Raw genomic sequence first — 17,137 nt, 5'->3', positions numbered from 1 at the left:
AACTTCACGACGTATACTCCCATGTTTCTTTTGTGTTGCCATAAGTTATTCTTTCTGCGTTTGTGCGCTGGGCTAATGCTAATGCTAATAATGCTAAAGCGAGGATAATAAAATGGCGGCTGTCACTACCCGATCCGTACCCCTGCCCGATCTGTACTGTGCATGTGCGAGATGGTCCGCCATATTGGAGAACTCCGGACGGCAACCCAAGAAGGACACTTGACACAGTGGCTTTTGGCAAGGTTGAAAAATAAAACTCAAGAGAGATGAGTTATTGTTATTACAACGTGACTTCACTATTATTTAACAACTCTTTTTATTGGGTTATTTTATTTGGGGTTAAGTACATTGTCAGAATAAGTGAGAAATGAATTTAACTTCTGTTGGACAGCCATATGCCATACATTTTTGCATACATTCACAGTAAATATTTATTCAGTATGATAGCACAAAACTTTTTGGGAGTTTTACGGGGCGTGGTTTGCATTCCACCCAGCCAATCAGACATAGGAACCTTTTTCTCCCACGAAAGTCCCTGCTCTCTAGCAGGGACGGAAAAGGGGGTAAAAAGGTTCTCATGAACCAATTTTAGTTCCAGATGTTTTTGGTGTGAACACAACATTTCGGAACTATATCGGAACTAAAGTGGGAAAAGTACTGCGGTGTGAACGTGCCTATAGCAGCATTCATTCAAAATAAAGGAAAGATCTGAAAATCACAATGATTGAATCCCATTTACCTTTTTTACATCCTATTTTCATTGTTTGGCCTTAGAGGCTGACGTTGCATGTACGTTTGCAGTAGGGATCGACCGATATGGCTTTTTCAAGGCCTATACCGATACCGATTATTAGTAATCAAGGAGACCGATAACCGATATTTGGAACCGATATACATTTGCAGTAAAATCTGAAAATCTTGGTGTCAAAATGTAACTTCTTTTGAAATGCATTTAAGCATATATTATGTTTAATGAACTTTTAAACATCTTACAACTGGTTTACTCTCAGTGCCCTTTTCTTTAGTGCAGCCATCTGCAATGAGTTAGAGAGAGACAGAGAGTTAAAAGTGGGGCTGCAGGCTGACATGCTTAACTNAACACTGATTGTTGATTGACACTTCAGTAATAGCCTATCAGATAGTGCTGTGGGCGGGACATTGCTCGTCTACACAGAGTGGTGACTGCAGCCAGAGAATTTCTCTGGCTGCAGTCACCACTCTGTGTAGACGAGCAATGTCCCGCCCACAGCACTATCTGATAGGCTATTACTGAAGTGTCAATCAACAATCAGTGTTTTGTAGCAGCTTATTGGGATTTTATGCTAGATAGACAGGCATTATTTTGATATAATAAATTAAGCATTATTGTTAGTTAAGCATGTCAGCCTGCAGCCCCACTTTTAACTCTCTGTCTCTCTCTAACTCATTGCAGATGGCTGCACTAAAAAAACGGGCACAGAGTAAACCAGTTGTAAGATGTTTAAAAGTTCATTAAACATAATATATGCTTAAATGCATTTCAAAGAAGTTGTGTTGGAGTTTATGTTATTCTACATTTTGACACCAAGATTTTCTGATTTTACTGCAAATGTATATCGGTTCCAAATATCGGGTATCGGTATCGGCCTTGAAAAAGCCATATCGGTCGATCCCTAATTGACACTCTTACAGTTGTATTCAGAAAGATAATTTTCTTTAAATAAAGTAAACATTTTGTAACTGGTAATTTTATTAATGGATCAAGCAAAACTTTCCGAAACGATCACACACTACCACAAACAAATACAACAGAAGCATGAGCAGAGCTCGGAAAAAGGCATTAGCTGTCAAAAAGGTGTTGTTTTATTAGAGTAGGAAAAAAAATGAGAAAAAGTTGTAATGGTTTTTCTTTAAAGTCATCAAGCAGAAAAGCCAGCCAACCTGGACTGTGGGAAATTGTGAGAGCCTTTTTTCAGTATTTGTCATTGACTTAAAGGCGCCCTATTATGCTCATGTTCAGGTTCATATTTGTATTAGGAGAAAGTCCCTCTGCAGGGAACTTTGTGATTTTAGCCTTTGCAGACCATTTACATGCACATGTATTAGGTTGCCACAAAAACCTACTGTATTTAACACACTACAGGAAAGGGAAAACCCCCCCAAAAAGCATAATAGGGCCTCTAATGATTCATAGAAAAGAATGCAACTCATTAAATGTATAATGAGTTGAATCCCTAGTTCACCCTTTATGTCCCAATGAAATCATATCAATCAAGCTCATGCTGGGCTGTTACTACACCTTAGAGACAAAGTACCCGATAGCATCAAAATCTCAAACATAAGAAAGGGATTTGACATACTTGGGGTCTTTTACGAGGAGCCTTGTGATGAAGTCTTTGGCCAGGATGCTGGTGCTGCTGAAGAACTCCTCGTCGAACGTGTAGTCCACCGCCGACACGTTGGCCAGAGTCTCCTGCTTGTTGTCCCCCAGGAACGGAGACGCACCGCTCAGACTGCAGGGACAGGACAGAGGGTGACAGCAAGGTGAGAGGTGTGTTGTTGAGCAGGGAGAGACGATTAGGGTTGATATGTTTATTATACACTTATTGTGCTAATAATCCAGGGACAGATAAAGATAAAAGGCACAATGAACACGTTTGAAGATGAAAGGTTTTATATGTATTATAATCATATAGTTATTGCGATTGTGTGACAGCCTTATCAATAAAACAGTCAAACAGAGGGAAAAATATAACTGAGACATTACAAAGAAAATCTGAAATTGGTGAATTTATTTTGTACTGCGTGTTTTAATCAACGCAACAACTTCAGATCCTTTAATTGTATTTACTCTAACAACACGCAGAGCGCTGTCGATTTGACTTCAAGAATAAACTCACATGCCTGTGATCAGCTTCGGCTCTCAAAACTGAAACCGTGAACCTACTACTCTTTGAGGTTGGGAATGTGATTACAGAGCTGTGCAGCAAATAACTCAACAGTCAAGCCTCAATATAAAATGTAAGTTTTTGGGGCGACTGTAGCTCAAGAGGCAGAGCTGTCCACCAATCAGAGGTCAGGGGTTTGAACTGCTCCCGATCGCATGAACAACAGAGTTTGGGTGATCTTTTTAAATGGGTGCTTTAAAAAGGCAATCTATTTATTTTTCTTACACAATCACAGTCACTGGAAAGCTAGCTTGGAAGGCTCTTGTATACATTGATAACACGAGGAGTATAGTGTAAGGATGTTTATGGGACAATGTTGCCCACTATGACGAGTCCAAAAAGTGTGTTTCTAATGTACAAACAGACAGTTTAAAACACACAGGGCTCCTGCATGTAGATGAGGTCCCTTGGGGCATTTAAAGCACATATTAGTATGTGACAAACACCGGCCTCAGAAAACCTCTCCAGCTGGTCAGCACCAGGCGCTGATAAACACGCCAGCTGGGACAGACATGTAGGTGGTGCGGGGGTCAAGCTCAAGTCGAGCGAAAATATATAAATGTAGGGCACAGCTGCTCACAACAAACAAGTAATTAAGGCTCTTAACTAAACAAGACAGCCAAAAAGGCAGTGAAACGTGAATACAGGATGCTGTGGCAACATAGCATAACTCTAGTATTTACAGTAGCTGACAGGGACAACTGCACTACAACGGCCAAAAACATTTCCATTAGGAAACACGTGCTGCAGTTTAAAAAACAACATGCAAATTAAAAGACGCTGCAGGAAGCTCAAAACACAATGGAACGGGGAAAACACAATGCACACAGCTGGGACCGGAGCACTTGTTGACGTTTGGGGATTATAAATTGGCCAAATATTACTGTCACTGGAAACTTAAAAAGTATGTTTTATTGGCTAATTTGAACAATGTGATCGCATGATTCATTCTGATATTATTGCAGATCTGCTGTAAGCTAGCGAGCTAACCTCATCATTTCAAAGAATCACTTGGAGTTATGAAACAGACCAACTGACAGAGTGACATTTGGAAAACTTTATAATCCTGGAACGCCAACAAGTGCTCCGGTCCCAGCTGTGTGCATCAGTTTTTAGTGACCTTGTTTCTGTTTTATTTTCAGTTCCCTGCAGCGTTTTGTGTTTTGCAGCGTTTGGTTTATTCAGCAATTTTAGCAAACCATGAACACGTTTGTCAAGTTGTTGAATGTGTTCTAAATACTGCGTATGTGTTGTCTAGTTGGGGAAGATGATTCTTCATAGTTTTATATTTGGACCGTTTATGAAAATGCATTGCATTTCTCCTAATGGAAGTGTTTTGGGACGTAATTGGTATTATTAGTCTTTAGTTTAGTACGATATGTTTTTGTTTTTTGAACTGCCAAAAACACTGTTTTAATAATTATATATAATAAAACAGTAACAATTACAAATATATATGCATTATGCACAATTTTACTTATCAAGCTGATTCACAGCAGACTGAGACTGATCCACTACCTTCATTCAAAAGGTTTCAGGCTACATTATCTCAAAAGAAGTCTCTTTATAATCTTTAAAAAACGGAAACCATAACATATTTGGTGATTACTTTAGAGGTCCCTGATGGAGCTTTTGTGTGCAGCTCTGATTACAGCGCGGCAATTGGGTCATCACTCATGCAGACAAGGCCCATTAAGAGGTTGGAGGTGCTCATGAAAATCACTGTAAATAGTTTATTGAATTATCCCAGGCCATTTTTTTCTGTTCCTTTTTTATTCTTTACAAAAGGAGAGGAGCAGTAAGTGCAGCTCAGTGTTGCTCGGCTGTGATAATAGGCAGGGAGCGATGTTTTTTCTACCTCTCCAGTCTGTGACAGCTGTGTGGGTGGACAGCGTGAACAAAGATTGTGTGTGTATATGCATTTGCTCATGTACTGTAGAGGCAAAATGATGCATGACTTTAACAGCAACTCCTATTCCTTTTTTGAAATGAAGTGTGTAATGTTTGCAGCTACTCATTATGTAACAATGAGATAACACCTATACTTTCAGCCTCCCTATCTTTACCTCACTGTATTTTGGTGAGGGCTCTCCACATGTTCGTGTGGGCACATTTTGTGTTGGTGCTTCGCGTAGGTGTCTCTCTGATGGATAGAAGGCGTGTGGGAAGCTTAGAAAAACCTTGTAACCGGGTGAATAAAAAGGACAGCATGGTCGAGAGCCAACAGCAGTTGATCTGTCGGCCGCCAAGGGGCGTGAACTTTTCTCTCGCTCTTGAATTAAACTGTGCTGACATGTCTGCGAACGGCTGCATCACCAACAATCGCTAGTTCAATGAAAGGCCTTGGCTGAAGGAGATGAAGATGCTCTTTATGTGTTGGATGTTGTAAAGATCAATTGGTAGTACAAGCAAAGTAGCAATAAAGGAGAATCTGTTTAACAAATTATGACACGGCCGATATGTAACCAGTTCCTCTTCTCTGAGGTCACCAACAAGATCAACAAAAGAGTGACCAGACCTGTGGCATCAGTATTTATATATAAAAAAAGAGCCATTTGCAGATCAAATGCTTTATGATTCAACCACGTATGTTTTCAGGTGAGTGTGATGGACATTTACAATTCCCTATTTAAGTTTTCATTTTCAAATACAGGAAGCATTTTCGGATCATTTCATCATGTGCAGCAAGAAAAGTAACACATTTTAGATGCCTGTGTGTGCATAAAGTCCTTGTGAATTTTTTTAAAATGAGTTAAAAACGTTTTTTAATTAAGTATAAATACCTTGCTGTATAAATCTTTTATTCTGAGTATTTTTGAAAAGATATATGCTTGAACCCTTGGCAGCGGTGGACAAATATTTAAGCAGCACCACATTGAAGAAATATTTGATGTTCAAGTACTTCAAATTGTTCTTGCGCATACAATTCTGAAAACAGAAACCCAACTTCTCATTTCCCCATGAGGCAACAGTAGTGACCACAAATGCAGTTTTCACAGGTAGAAACCTTGAGGAGAACAAGGCTGACCAATCAAGGCACACATGAGACACAAATAATGTAAAGTAGCATAAAGGCATCTGAAAATAACACTTAAACTAGTTCAGTACACGATTAAATATGCTGTGGCACTGCCTGAGTGGAAAACAGCACCAGTGTTACATCACAGAGCATGTGGTAAATAATGACTCACTGTGTTATAAACCAGGGTCAACAAGAGGCAGCTTTTTGTTTGTCCTGAGATCTGCATGATGCTGTAGGCCTTTCCGCATGTTTGTTATTGTAATGAGAATTAAAAAAAATGTTGATTGTTCAAATATTTTGTTATCTTACCCCTGGTGTCACTTTACATTTTGAATACTTAGAAGCAGTTCAGTAAAAGTTCAGTAAAAGTGAGAAGTCCTTTTTGTTTATTGAAAACCGTTTTTTTACTCTTGTTTTGCAGCGTAGAAGATCAGGTTTGAGACTTGTGTTTTATTAGACTTTTGTTTTTTGATTAGGGAAGTTTAAGTTTTTAATCAAACACGTCCAAAAAAGACGCTGACTTTGACACACTTGAAATGGATGTGGTAAGATGATAACTCATTTAAGTATTTTAGGACTCATTCCTGCACCATTTAAAAGTAAATTCAGGAGGGCGCTAATATCAGTCCAATCAGCAAAATGATATCTCTATTGACAAAGCGGCTGAAACAATATCACGCTCGAGGGCACTGAAAATGTCGTTTGAACATGCTGCGGGCTGCTCCATTATTCACGAAAAACAGCGCACACTTCACAGCGACGGTGGCTGCTGAGCGGCCCGACGACTTCAACGACAGTGAGGTCAAAGGTCATGTTTACAGAGTGACTACGCCCTGGGGTTTGTATGAAAATATGAACACAAAAAGGTGGCGGGTGTAAAAACCCTGCTGTGTGACACGTGTTTACAATTGACATTTCACACACTTATCCATCATGGCTGGTAATATTTAAGATACTTACAGGATGTAGGTTATCACACCAACACTCCTGCAAGACAGAGAACAACGTTGTGTATTTAGACAGCCATGCATTGTGCAAAACATACATTTACTTAGCAGCAGATGTTCATCAGAAATAATGATGTTAAAAACAGCATATGTGCATTACGCTCATTGTAGAGCAGATTGACTTTTTGTTTACTCACCACATGTCAGCCTCCAGGCCCAGAGGTTCATAGTTGACTACCTCTGGAGCTGTGGGGAAAAAAGAAGATCATTAATATTCAGCCCAACACACACACACACACATTAACTTTATCTCTGATTTAATTTTCTACTTTCCCTTACTGATTCCTTTACTTGTTTTCTTCTAGCAATGCCTCCTTCGTGAGTACTACTTGAGCTCGTTAGCACATTTAGATTGTATTTGTTTCTTTAGGTGTGTGTGGTTTACCACCTACTAGTGCTGAGATTATTTATCCTCTTTTTTTCTCTTGTCACATGTCTTCAGATGTGTGAACACTGTAGTTAAAGTTGGATTATTGCATTTATTTCTAAAACAAAACAAGAATACTGGCAGAGAAAGAGGAGGACTCCAGACAACTGCCCCTCCCTTCAAGCATGTTATTCTGGCTTCAGAAGCGAGTAGAACACACTAGGAGAAGCACAATTGGGTCCCTTTAAGAGTTGAAACTGCAGTTCCCTTGATTCAGGGGAAGTAAACAGGAAGTATAAGGTTGCCATGGAGACGTTTAGCTGTGGGCTGAAACTTGAGCCACATTTATTTAGCGTTGAAATGTTTATATTTCCTGTTCATGTTTATAATGGAACGAATGGATTCAAACACTATGACTATTATTAAACTACTTTGACTATGGAAAAGATGATGAAGATGATACCTAGGCAGGGGCCGGAGTTATAAGGAGTATCTTTTTATTTATTTAAACCACCTTAAAAACACAACATTCAGGTCTTTTCATCATCCGACACGGCGTCATTTGAGACATGGCATGTTAATTACTTTTACAACATTTACATTTTTGTAAAGAGAACTCTCTTCTCTTTTATCACAGCAAAACGAAAGACTATGAGCTATAAAAACATGGCAAGTTAAACGATCTATGTTTATTTATGTTATTTTTAGACACCTTCTGGGGCTTTATGTTTTTCCTCCCCAAAGTGTACAAAGGTTCAGGGTTTTCAAGGAAGGTATTTGTTTGTGGATTTATGGATAAGGTGTTCAAACCCTAAAGAAATGTACCAAACATTTTTAAGTATCTTAACAAGCTGTCAAATGGCTTTCAGAGAGGTTAGGTAGCTTAATAATTCAAGCTTTCTGACACTTGATCTTTATTTATAGCATTTGACCGCTGCCATCCTGCTGGACAGGCTCTGGTCTTGGCCTGGATGCTGGTAGTTGGCAGCAGCGCTGAGGAGGAGGAGACTGGGAGTATTGGCAACTGCCCCGAGGCAAAAAGGGGTAGGTGATGGGAGATGGGACGGAGCCACTGATGTGTCCATTAGTGTGTGTGTTCGTGTTGGCAAGAAGGATGAGTTCTGATAATCTCCAGTCTATTATCAGCTCTCTTTCACTTAGTCCCTATGGCACATTTGGCACATTCTCTCACAATACGCAACCCCTGGTATAAAGCCAAGAACACAGGGTGGTGCAGGGTGTGTGAGGTAGAGAAAGGATGGAGATGCACAAACTCACTGGAGCAGAAGCTTTTTAAACAAAATACGGAGCAATAAAATAAGAAAGGACCATGATATATATGATATACAAACAAAGTGATACTGACCTACAAATTCTGGAGTCCCAAAGATGTTTTTAAAATCATTGCCAAAATCTATCTTGTGGGCCAGGCCGAAGTCGATGATCTTGATGCGCGGGTGAGGCACTGAGCGGTGCAGCAGCATGATGTTCTCCGGCTATAGAAGGTAGAGAAAGAGAGACAATGAATAAGGGGGGGACAGGGAGGACGGACAGCATTAAGGAGAGGTGTCATTTTGCCTATTTTTTAACTCACAGAGGATGAGTGTTGAAAACTGATCCGTTAACTTTTTCTTTACATTTTCTTTAGCTGACGGTTTTATCCAAAGAGCTTGACAAGTGCATTAAAACACGAAGATACAAATTCAGAACAGCAAAAAAACATGCAGGTGCATTAGCTTCAAATGAACTAAAACCCTTTGGTTAGTACAATAAACCCTCTGTCTGAAACCATAGCAAAGTCTGCTCTGATTGGTTAGCTGGCCGGCTTTATTGTGATCTGTCAACCACTTATAGATGTCCCGCCCCTTAGCCTATCATGTACAATGTGTTGGAGTGCATGCCAATAGAAGAGCAAGTGTTACATAGTGATGTCACCATGTTATGAGTCCAATGGAGGCGTTACAGGAAGGGGGGAGTGTGTGGGACAGAAACTTCCTCTGGCGAGAACTGTAGGAGTTGAACCTTTGCAGACCCTTTTCATCTACACAAACCTATATAACAGACTACAGGAAAGAGAAGCCCCCAGTAAGCATTTTTAACAATGTCCTGGATGAAGGAAGAGCCAGATCCCTGCACAGCCAATAGGCCATTACCAGTGTCCCCTAACTTTTCAGTGTAGGACACACACTAAGTGTAAGCAAGGGTGTGAGCAACAGAGTCAGACACAAAACCAGGAACTGGCTGGCAGGAAAGAGGCACCAGCCATGGAAATAAAATGCAAAACACGAGTAGAATCCTCTCGAGGAAGTGGGAGAAAGGAAAGAACGGCGAAGATCTGCTTTGAGCAAAGACACACAACAGAAGGAAGACATTCCTAAGGATAATGCCCCTTTCAAGACGAATCCATTTTCATTCCAATGCTCATCCTTTCAGCTGCACTATTAGCCAAACTTGAGGAGGACAAGAGGAGGCGCTTAGGATATACAATCAGACTCCAGAGCAGCTCGTTGGTTTTATTCTCTAAAAAATGTTATATAATAATGTTTTTGCTGAATATACAATTGTTTTAGTTTGCTGTTTACATCATTTGAACACCTCGCTTGATGTTCAAATTGTAGGTACTTTCTTTTGACTTTATACTTCTACTATTCAACATCCCTGGGGAAAATATTGTACTTTTTACTTTACATACAACATGTGAAGAGTTTATAAATCATGACTTTTTTTTAATAATTCAAACTATTAAAAAACAGTTTGTACAAATGCAACTGAAACAATTAAGCGATTATCAAAACAGTTGCCAATTGTTTCTTTCAAATGTGATCAATCGCCTATGTCAATTTTAATGTAAAAACATGTTATGTTTCCATGCTTTTACTTTAAACCCTTAAACCAATTTACTTTGTGCTCTGGGTGATTGGCATGGTACAACATTTTGCAAACTAATACAACAACCTATTAATGAAAAAAAGAACAGATTCATCCATAATGAAAATAATTAATTCAAATCAATTTAAATTAATTCCACCTCAACTAACTTCAACAATTAAATTAAATTATTTATTTCTCTGCATAAAATATTTATTTCCAACACTTTAAGTGTATCAACCTGATTATATTTGCATACTTTAGCTAACAGAGTTTATCCTTCACTGCGGTGTTATCCCTTTTGTTTATGTGCTTTCTCCTCCATCATGAGAAAGTAGACATTTCAGTGGAGTAGTATGGTAACTTTCCTGTCAAGATTAGTAACCAAAAACACGTTTCCAAAATCACAAATACTACAGGATTAATTGTAAATATTATATAGTAAATAGGGATAAAGTAAATCGGTAAAAGGTTTTTGTGCATGTAAATCGTCTGTGAAGGCTGAACTCCGTATTCCTGGAGTTTCTCTCCCGTAAACTCCCAACCTGTCTGAAACGCCTTCATCGGACTACTTTGCTTACTTCCGCAACATAGTGACATCACTACATAACACTCGTGCTTCTATTGGCTAGTGCTCCAACAAATTGTACGTGATTTGCTAAGAGGCGGGACATCTCTAAGTGGTTGACCAATCACAACAGAGCTCATCAATCAGAGCAGACTGGGCTCTGGTTTCAGACAGAGGGTGAAAAGAGGTGCTGCAGCAGAGGCAGTATGAGAGAAATGTAGAGCTTTTTGAACATTAAAGCATGGAAACGTGTCACAGTAGAGGCACAAAATACACAATTTGAAAATAAGCAGAATATATCCTTTTTTAAAGACATTTTTACAAACTGTTTTCGAATCATTGTAGTCCATCAGTTCAGAGAAGATGACTCAGACATCCTCATTCTGCCCTGCCCAACACATTAAGCTCTTGAGCATAATACATTGATTGGCAGTATCACTGTCTCTTAAAAATGGTTTGACGTTCCCTTTTTAACTGTCTAATGGCAGTTTGAAAGTGGTCGAATAGAAGATTTGTGATTTGTGGTGCTTTCTGACAATGACTACAGCTGTCATGGTATGGTAATGGCTGCAAAACAGCCACATAAACCCACATTCAGAGAACTAAAATTGACAAAATGGTTTTACATACAAGTCAAAATGTCCGAAAATGGCTGAACACTGCAAATCAAGCCAGTTGGAAATTGCGTTACTGCCGAAAGTTATTCAACTAATCAAATGAAGTCCTAAAATGAGCCGCTGCTTTACAGAGAAGAACAGTGGCTGATCTGAGAAGCTGAGGCTGCTGTGGTTTTCAAAAGCTCTAGCATTGATCATAAGTAGATGGCAGGGTACAGAGGTCATTATATTCTGCAAACCTGGAGGCCAAATGTCCTGAACTCTGATGGATGATTTGTGAAGGTTGTTCTGTAAGTGGAGGTCTGGAAAGTTTATTCTGAAGACGCCATGTCCAGCCGAAAGTGGACAACGGATCAATGGTATTGAGCGAGATTTAAGTAAAGTACTACCACAACAGTACACCAAACATCTGAGGGAAAAACCTCAGCTACAATATGATGTCTCTGTACACTATGACCTATTCTCTTCTTCCTTCAGGAGTTCCAGAATACACAGACTCCATATCCAAATAAAAAAGCATAGAATTAACGAAAACTGATGTGATGGTCACCGTACAGTAATTAGCGTCAGATGCTTGCAGGCTCAACAAAACAAAACAAAAACGATACAAAGAGAAAATAAAATAAAAAGGCGAGTTCCAAAAGAGGCTAGCTGATCTAACTAAAAATACATAAATAACACACTGAGATGATGCTGCAGTTCAGTAATCTAGTGAGCTGGCATTTTGGAAAAATAGCTGTGTATTACTCCAGGGGCCCAGGACCACATATGTTTGTTTTTCTTGTTCAAAGGAAATATCCAACTGTGTTGTCTAGATGCAACATTACCTTGAACAAGGAAGTGTCAAATGTATCAAAAATATGTGCGATTTCATTTGAAATTGACTAAGTAATTTCTCAACTCTTCATTTCAGATTTTGTCATTTGTTTTGATTTAGTTTAATACCAATTTTCCAAATACATCAAAACCTGATTAGCTTTAGTTGGTGGTGTAGAAAGGAGTGTTGCGTGAATGAGTTAGCATTTTACCACTTCCAGTTCCATCTTACAGTAAACTGTCTTTTGAGCATTTCTTTGGTTGGATGCCTGAGATAAGGTCTTAATTCATTAATACAAGCTGAAGACATTTTCACATGTTGTTCTACGACATAAAAAGCATCAGTAAACCCATTTAAGAAGCTTCTACAGTATGTGTCTTAAAAACAGCGGTTGCTAACAAGTGACTTAATTTGACATCTAAGTGTCATCACGGCAACACAACTTTTCCTTTAGTTTTGCGGTGCTGATGGGCAACCTGCTAATTGACTTATAGCGTTAGCTTTTTACTTCTGTCGATTGCATTCACGCTTTAAAAATCATATAGCTTAGCGGTAGTTGTTTAAAGCCAAGCAAACACCATTTTTTTGTTTCTATTTGTCCGGATATTTTCTACAATACTTTGAAATCCGATAGAAAATGTGCTTTTTATTGAGGTAGCCCTCAACTGCTCCACTCTATTGGGACACGTTTTAAGGATGGAGGATGGTGTCTGTCTTTAGTGACTGCAGTACCTTAAGGTCAAAGTGAGCGATCTGTTTGGCGTGCAGGTAGAAGACTCCATCCAGGATCTGCTTGAGGAACTGAGTGGCTTCCTCCTCGCTCAGCGACTCCTTCTCTGCCAGGAAGTCGAAGAGCTCACCGCCGGCCACGCTGAATGAGGAAGGAGAGAAAGAAGGAGGGAGAGAATTAAAACGAGGATCTCTCAGATCAGAGCCAGCTACAAATCCCTGCTTATCAGAGCTGAGCTGATGTAATCTCATCATCCTGCTGCTTTAGAGCCTGACCAATTCACACATCCCAAGCACATTTTAACCAGCGTTGTCCTCATCAAACTTCTGTTATGAAAACCCTGCATTGTTTACAGAAAAGGGGAGTATGTGGGGAAAGGAACATGCCCCAGTGTTTAAGCAAATGCTGTTTTATTGGACTTTTTAAAAGAAAAAGACCTTGCAAGAATGATAAGGGTAGAATATAGCATTAACAACAGGAAAAGTAGAAGTAACTGCAATTCCTGAAGAAATTGCTAGTGGGAATGCTTTATGCTGAAAAGCTGACGCTAAACTGCTATGCTGAAATGTAATGTGTAAGAAGAAAGTGAAGAATTTAGATTGAAATGATACATGAACACTGGGGGCTTGAATGTGTGATGAGAGAAGAAAAGAAAGTAAAAAGGCTTGGAAAAGCAGCAGAATATTTGAACTGCAAACTTCTGAACTAATTTGATGGCGAATGATCTTTTGCTATGGCAACGGCATTTGACGACACCCCATAATACGCTTAGATGCGTTGACGACTGCATAGTTACCAAACCTGTGAAGTTTTGGGCTGTTTGGAGTATTTTCACTGAAGTTTTTGAAAATCGTGTTTCAAGGCGAGCATTGTGTTGCCATGGCAACGGCATTTGAAGAAATCTCAAAACTGTCCTGTAGATGTCTTCACGGCTGGACTGTTAGTACACATGTGAAGTTTGAGCACTTTTTGAACATTTTCATAGGAGTTATAGTGACATCATATTTTATGGCGAGGGAAAAATGGAAACGGCTTATGGTGAGATCTCAGAATTGGCGTAGAGCTGTTGAGGCATGGACCGGTGATATACAAGTGAAGATTGGGGGACGATTGGACCGTGTCGATTGGACTTACAGCGACATCGTGTTTCATGGCGAGTTGTCTGTCGCCATGGCAACGGCATTTGATGACACCCCATAATACGCTTAGATGCGTTGATGGCTGCATCGTTACCAAACCTGTGAAGTTTTGGGCTGTTTGGAGTATTTTCACTGAAGTTATGAGAAAACCGTGTTTTATTACATTACTCTCTCTCTTCTCTTGATCGCCCTCTCTCTCTTCTCTCCCTCTTCGGCATATGATGATGACACCCCATAATTGACGTAGAGCTGTTGAGGGCAGGACCATTAACCTTTATCTGAAGTCTGCTGCTCTGAGCATGTCAGTTGGAGTGATGACATCATCGTGTTCCATGACACAGGTGTTTATATTTGAGCTAACGAGGCATCCAGAGATCAAAGGTTTCCATTGTTCTGAATGAGAGATAAACCTCTTACATGTGAACGTTTTGTGGAAGAACCGTAACAGATATCTGTGAAATTTCAAAACGTGAAGCATGTCAAGGAAGTTGAGTATCTGAAGTGTAATCTTTGTGTACTTTCGGGTTAATAATGTGGCCTTTTTGGCAGTTTAACTAAAGGTGTGCGGCTGCTGCTGTGAGGAAATATCAGCCTGAAATTACAATGGGTTTTAATGGAGGAATGTTGAACGTTTTTGTCACTTCATGCCCTCAAAAAGCATTTTGTTTAATTATTTGTCGTTTTTCAAGCTACGAGATGTTTTCCTACGTTTGTCATGATAAATTATGTTTCAGGAATGTAGGGTTTGGGAATTATGGCAGTTTTAAAAAAATATATGAAGGCAAATTTCAAGAAGTTCTACCCTCTAGCTGTGACATCACGCACTAATGTTAAAATGTGAAGAAAACCTCTTTACCAAGGTCTGAACAATGTTTAATATCTCTAAAAGTAAGAATCAGATTTAAAAGTTGTTTTAAACGAATAATGTCAGAAAGATGTGTAACATTTTAAAGTTGGAATGAGGTTTCTGATTGAAAGTATGAAGGAGCAGTTAGCAGTTGATGAATGAACAGTTAGCAGTTGAAGTCGCATGAAGATTTGTTGAAGTCTGAAGATTTCCTCCATTGACTTCAATGTTAAAAATGGGATGTATTATGGGATGTATGTCTGGAATTATGAAAGTTATGAATGAGAAAAGTAATAGCCATCGATTCTCGACCGAGCTGAACGTTTTGATGTTTAAACGGAGTTTCTGCGATGTTCAATGCAGGGAGGAGAAGAGGGCCAAAATAACCCGTCGGAATAATAATAAACTTTTTGTCCGTAGAAGAACAGTTAGTTGGAATGCTGTTAACAGCATTGCTGTTAACAGCATTCCAACTAAAAGAAGGAGTTTAAATCTGATCATTCACAAATCATAATAAACATGCAGTCCTTTATCCAATGCAAATCAACACCATTTGCATTAATAACATAACTACAACAGGAACATTGGCATAAAATACCATTCAAATAGCTTTAAAAACTATACTTACCCAGATTTGACCCATTTTGGGCAAGAGATTCAACTTCATTATTAAGATTCAAGAATCTTAATCTTCAATTATTTTCCTTCTTACATCTTGTTTTACCCCTTTTAATATCTATATCACCACTTGCTAACCAATACCACATTGCACTACGTTTTATCTATCGCAACCGTGCCCTTTTAATGAAATCGTAGCGTGCTTCAGCACTTAACACTTAAAGGTTGAAAAGAAAAGTAGAGACAGGGGAATGGAGTGAGCGGAGGATTTATCACGGTCACAGCGTGAGAGGAAGCCTGCAGCGAGAAAAGATAACTGTAATTACTGCCATGCTTATGCAGTTGTTTACTTTCACTCAACATATACAAACATATGTTTTTTTCCTACGATATATGTGAGGAATGTAAGTCACAGTTAAATGGAAAATTACTTTTGTTGCCAATTTTCATGTCAGGATTTACATTTTAATAACCAAAACAATCATGCAAGTGCCTGGAATCATATGAAATGTAACTTTATGTGATAAGAAAACTGATTACCACACACTTCACCCTCCAGGGAGGAAACAGCAGCTGGACCTCCACCCTCTCCTCCCACTCTATTTCTTCCATGTTTCTTTCATCATCTATTAGTGGTCACCAGGGTGTTCATAAACAGTCAAAGACAGGAAAGAAGGTTCCTGCTTGAACACGTTTTTCATACTGGTCTATTAATGTTTAACGTCAAAGCACAGTTGCTGTCATGGTTGTATTTACCCAGGGTACAGCAGGAGGAGGAGAGGGTGTGGAGGACAAAGGGAAACCACATCTTTTTTAAATCCCATGTCATTTGTTTTGTTACCTGCCCTGAGCTGGAAAAACTAACACCATGTCACCCTATTAGCTTTGTGCTAATATATGTAGCACCAGGCAACACAAACAGTGTATTATTGTTAAATTAACGAGTTATATGACCCTTAGTAACTTGTAGTTTTAGACCCTGTCACAACTCTCAGGCATGTTCAGTGCAAGATTGTCTCTTGAAACTAAGTGGATAAGTGTCTCAACACTGTCTGCTTTAGTGTGAACTGTCAGCAGCCATAGAGTATTAATGGCACAGACTTAGCATTAAGATTGAGTTATTGGCTGTCTGTTGATTTAACTGAATAGGGTTTTTTAAGTGTATATGTCTTTGTGCCTTTTTTATTCAACTAATTCAATATTAATATATACAGGACTGTCTCAGAAAATTAGAATATTGTGATAAAGTAAGGTACGATAAAACAGAATCAGCAGAAAGCATAGCTTGAGACCTCCCGTGACATATCTTGTTACAGGGTTTTTAGTCAAAGACCTCAATCTTATGGCCACATAACTACAAACAATATGATACATTAGTTTTAAAATGTATTAAAAAACATATTTCAACTCTCAAGGTAAACATTTAAGGAAGTCATGTACAGGGGCTGATAAAATACAAAACCAGAAACTAAGAAGGAGAAAGTAATAGACCAAAAATCCCTACATACTTTTTTAAGAATAATAGTAAGTTTTCTATTCATATTATTAGTTAAGTGAAATCATCATCATCCTCTTTAAACTCTAATGTGATTAAAACAGCTTTTAAAATA

General features: G+C 38.9%; 1 protein-coding gene across 1 annotated transcript in view; it reads right to left on the bottom strand.

Moving 5' to 3' along the window:
- The window catches only part of dapk1 (death-associated protein kinase 1), a 57,191-nt gene extending 43,970 nt beyond the window's left edge, over positions 1-13,221 (bottom strand). Inside the window, exons 1-6 of the mRNA XM_010783408.1 lie at positions 13,199-13,221; positions 12,926-13,064; positions 8,690-8,819; positions 7,094-7,142; positions 6,910-6,936; positions 2,340-2,492 (exon numbers count right to left, since the gene is read on the bottom strand). Coding sequence (XP_010781710.1) covers positions 2,340-2,492; positions 6,910-6,936; positions 7,094-7,142; positions 8,690-8,819; positions 12,926-13,064; positions 13,199-13,221 — 521 coding nt within the window. The remainder of the gene's footprint in view (positions 1-2,339; positions 2,493-6,909; positions 6,937-7,093; positions 7,143-8,689; positions 8,820-12,925; positions 13,065-13,198) is intronic.
- Between the last annotated feature and the right edge of the window lie 3,916 nt (positions 13,222-17,137).

Source organism: Notothenia coriiceps, unplaced genomic scaffold (assembly GCF_000735185.1).
Source record: "Notothenia coriiceps isolate Sejong01 unplaced genomic scaffold, NC01 NC01_scaffold00025094, whole genome shotgun sequence".
NCBI classification, from domain to species: Eukaryota; Metazoa; Chordata; class Actinopteri; order Perciformes; family Nototheniidae; genus Notothenia; species Notothenia coriiceps.
The sequence above is the reverse complement of the archived record's forward strand: the minus strand, read 5'-3'. Positions and strand labels throughout refer to the sequence as shown.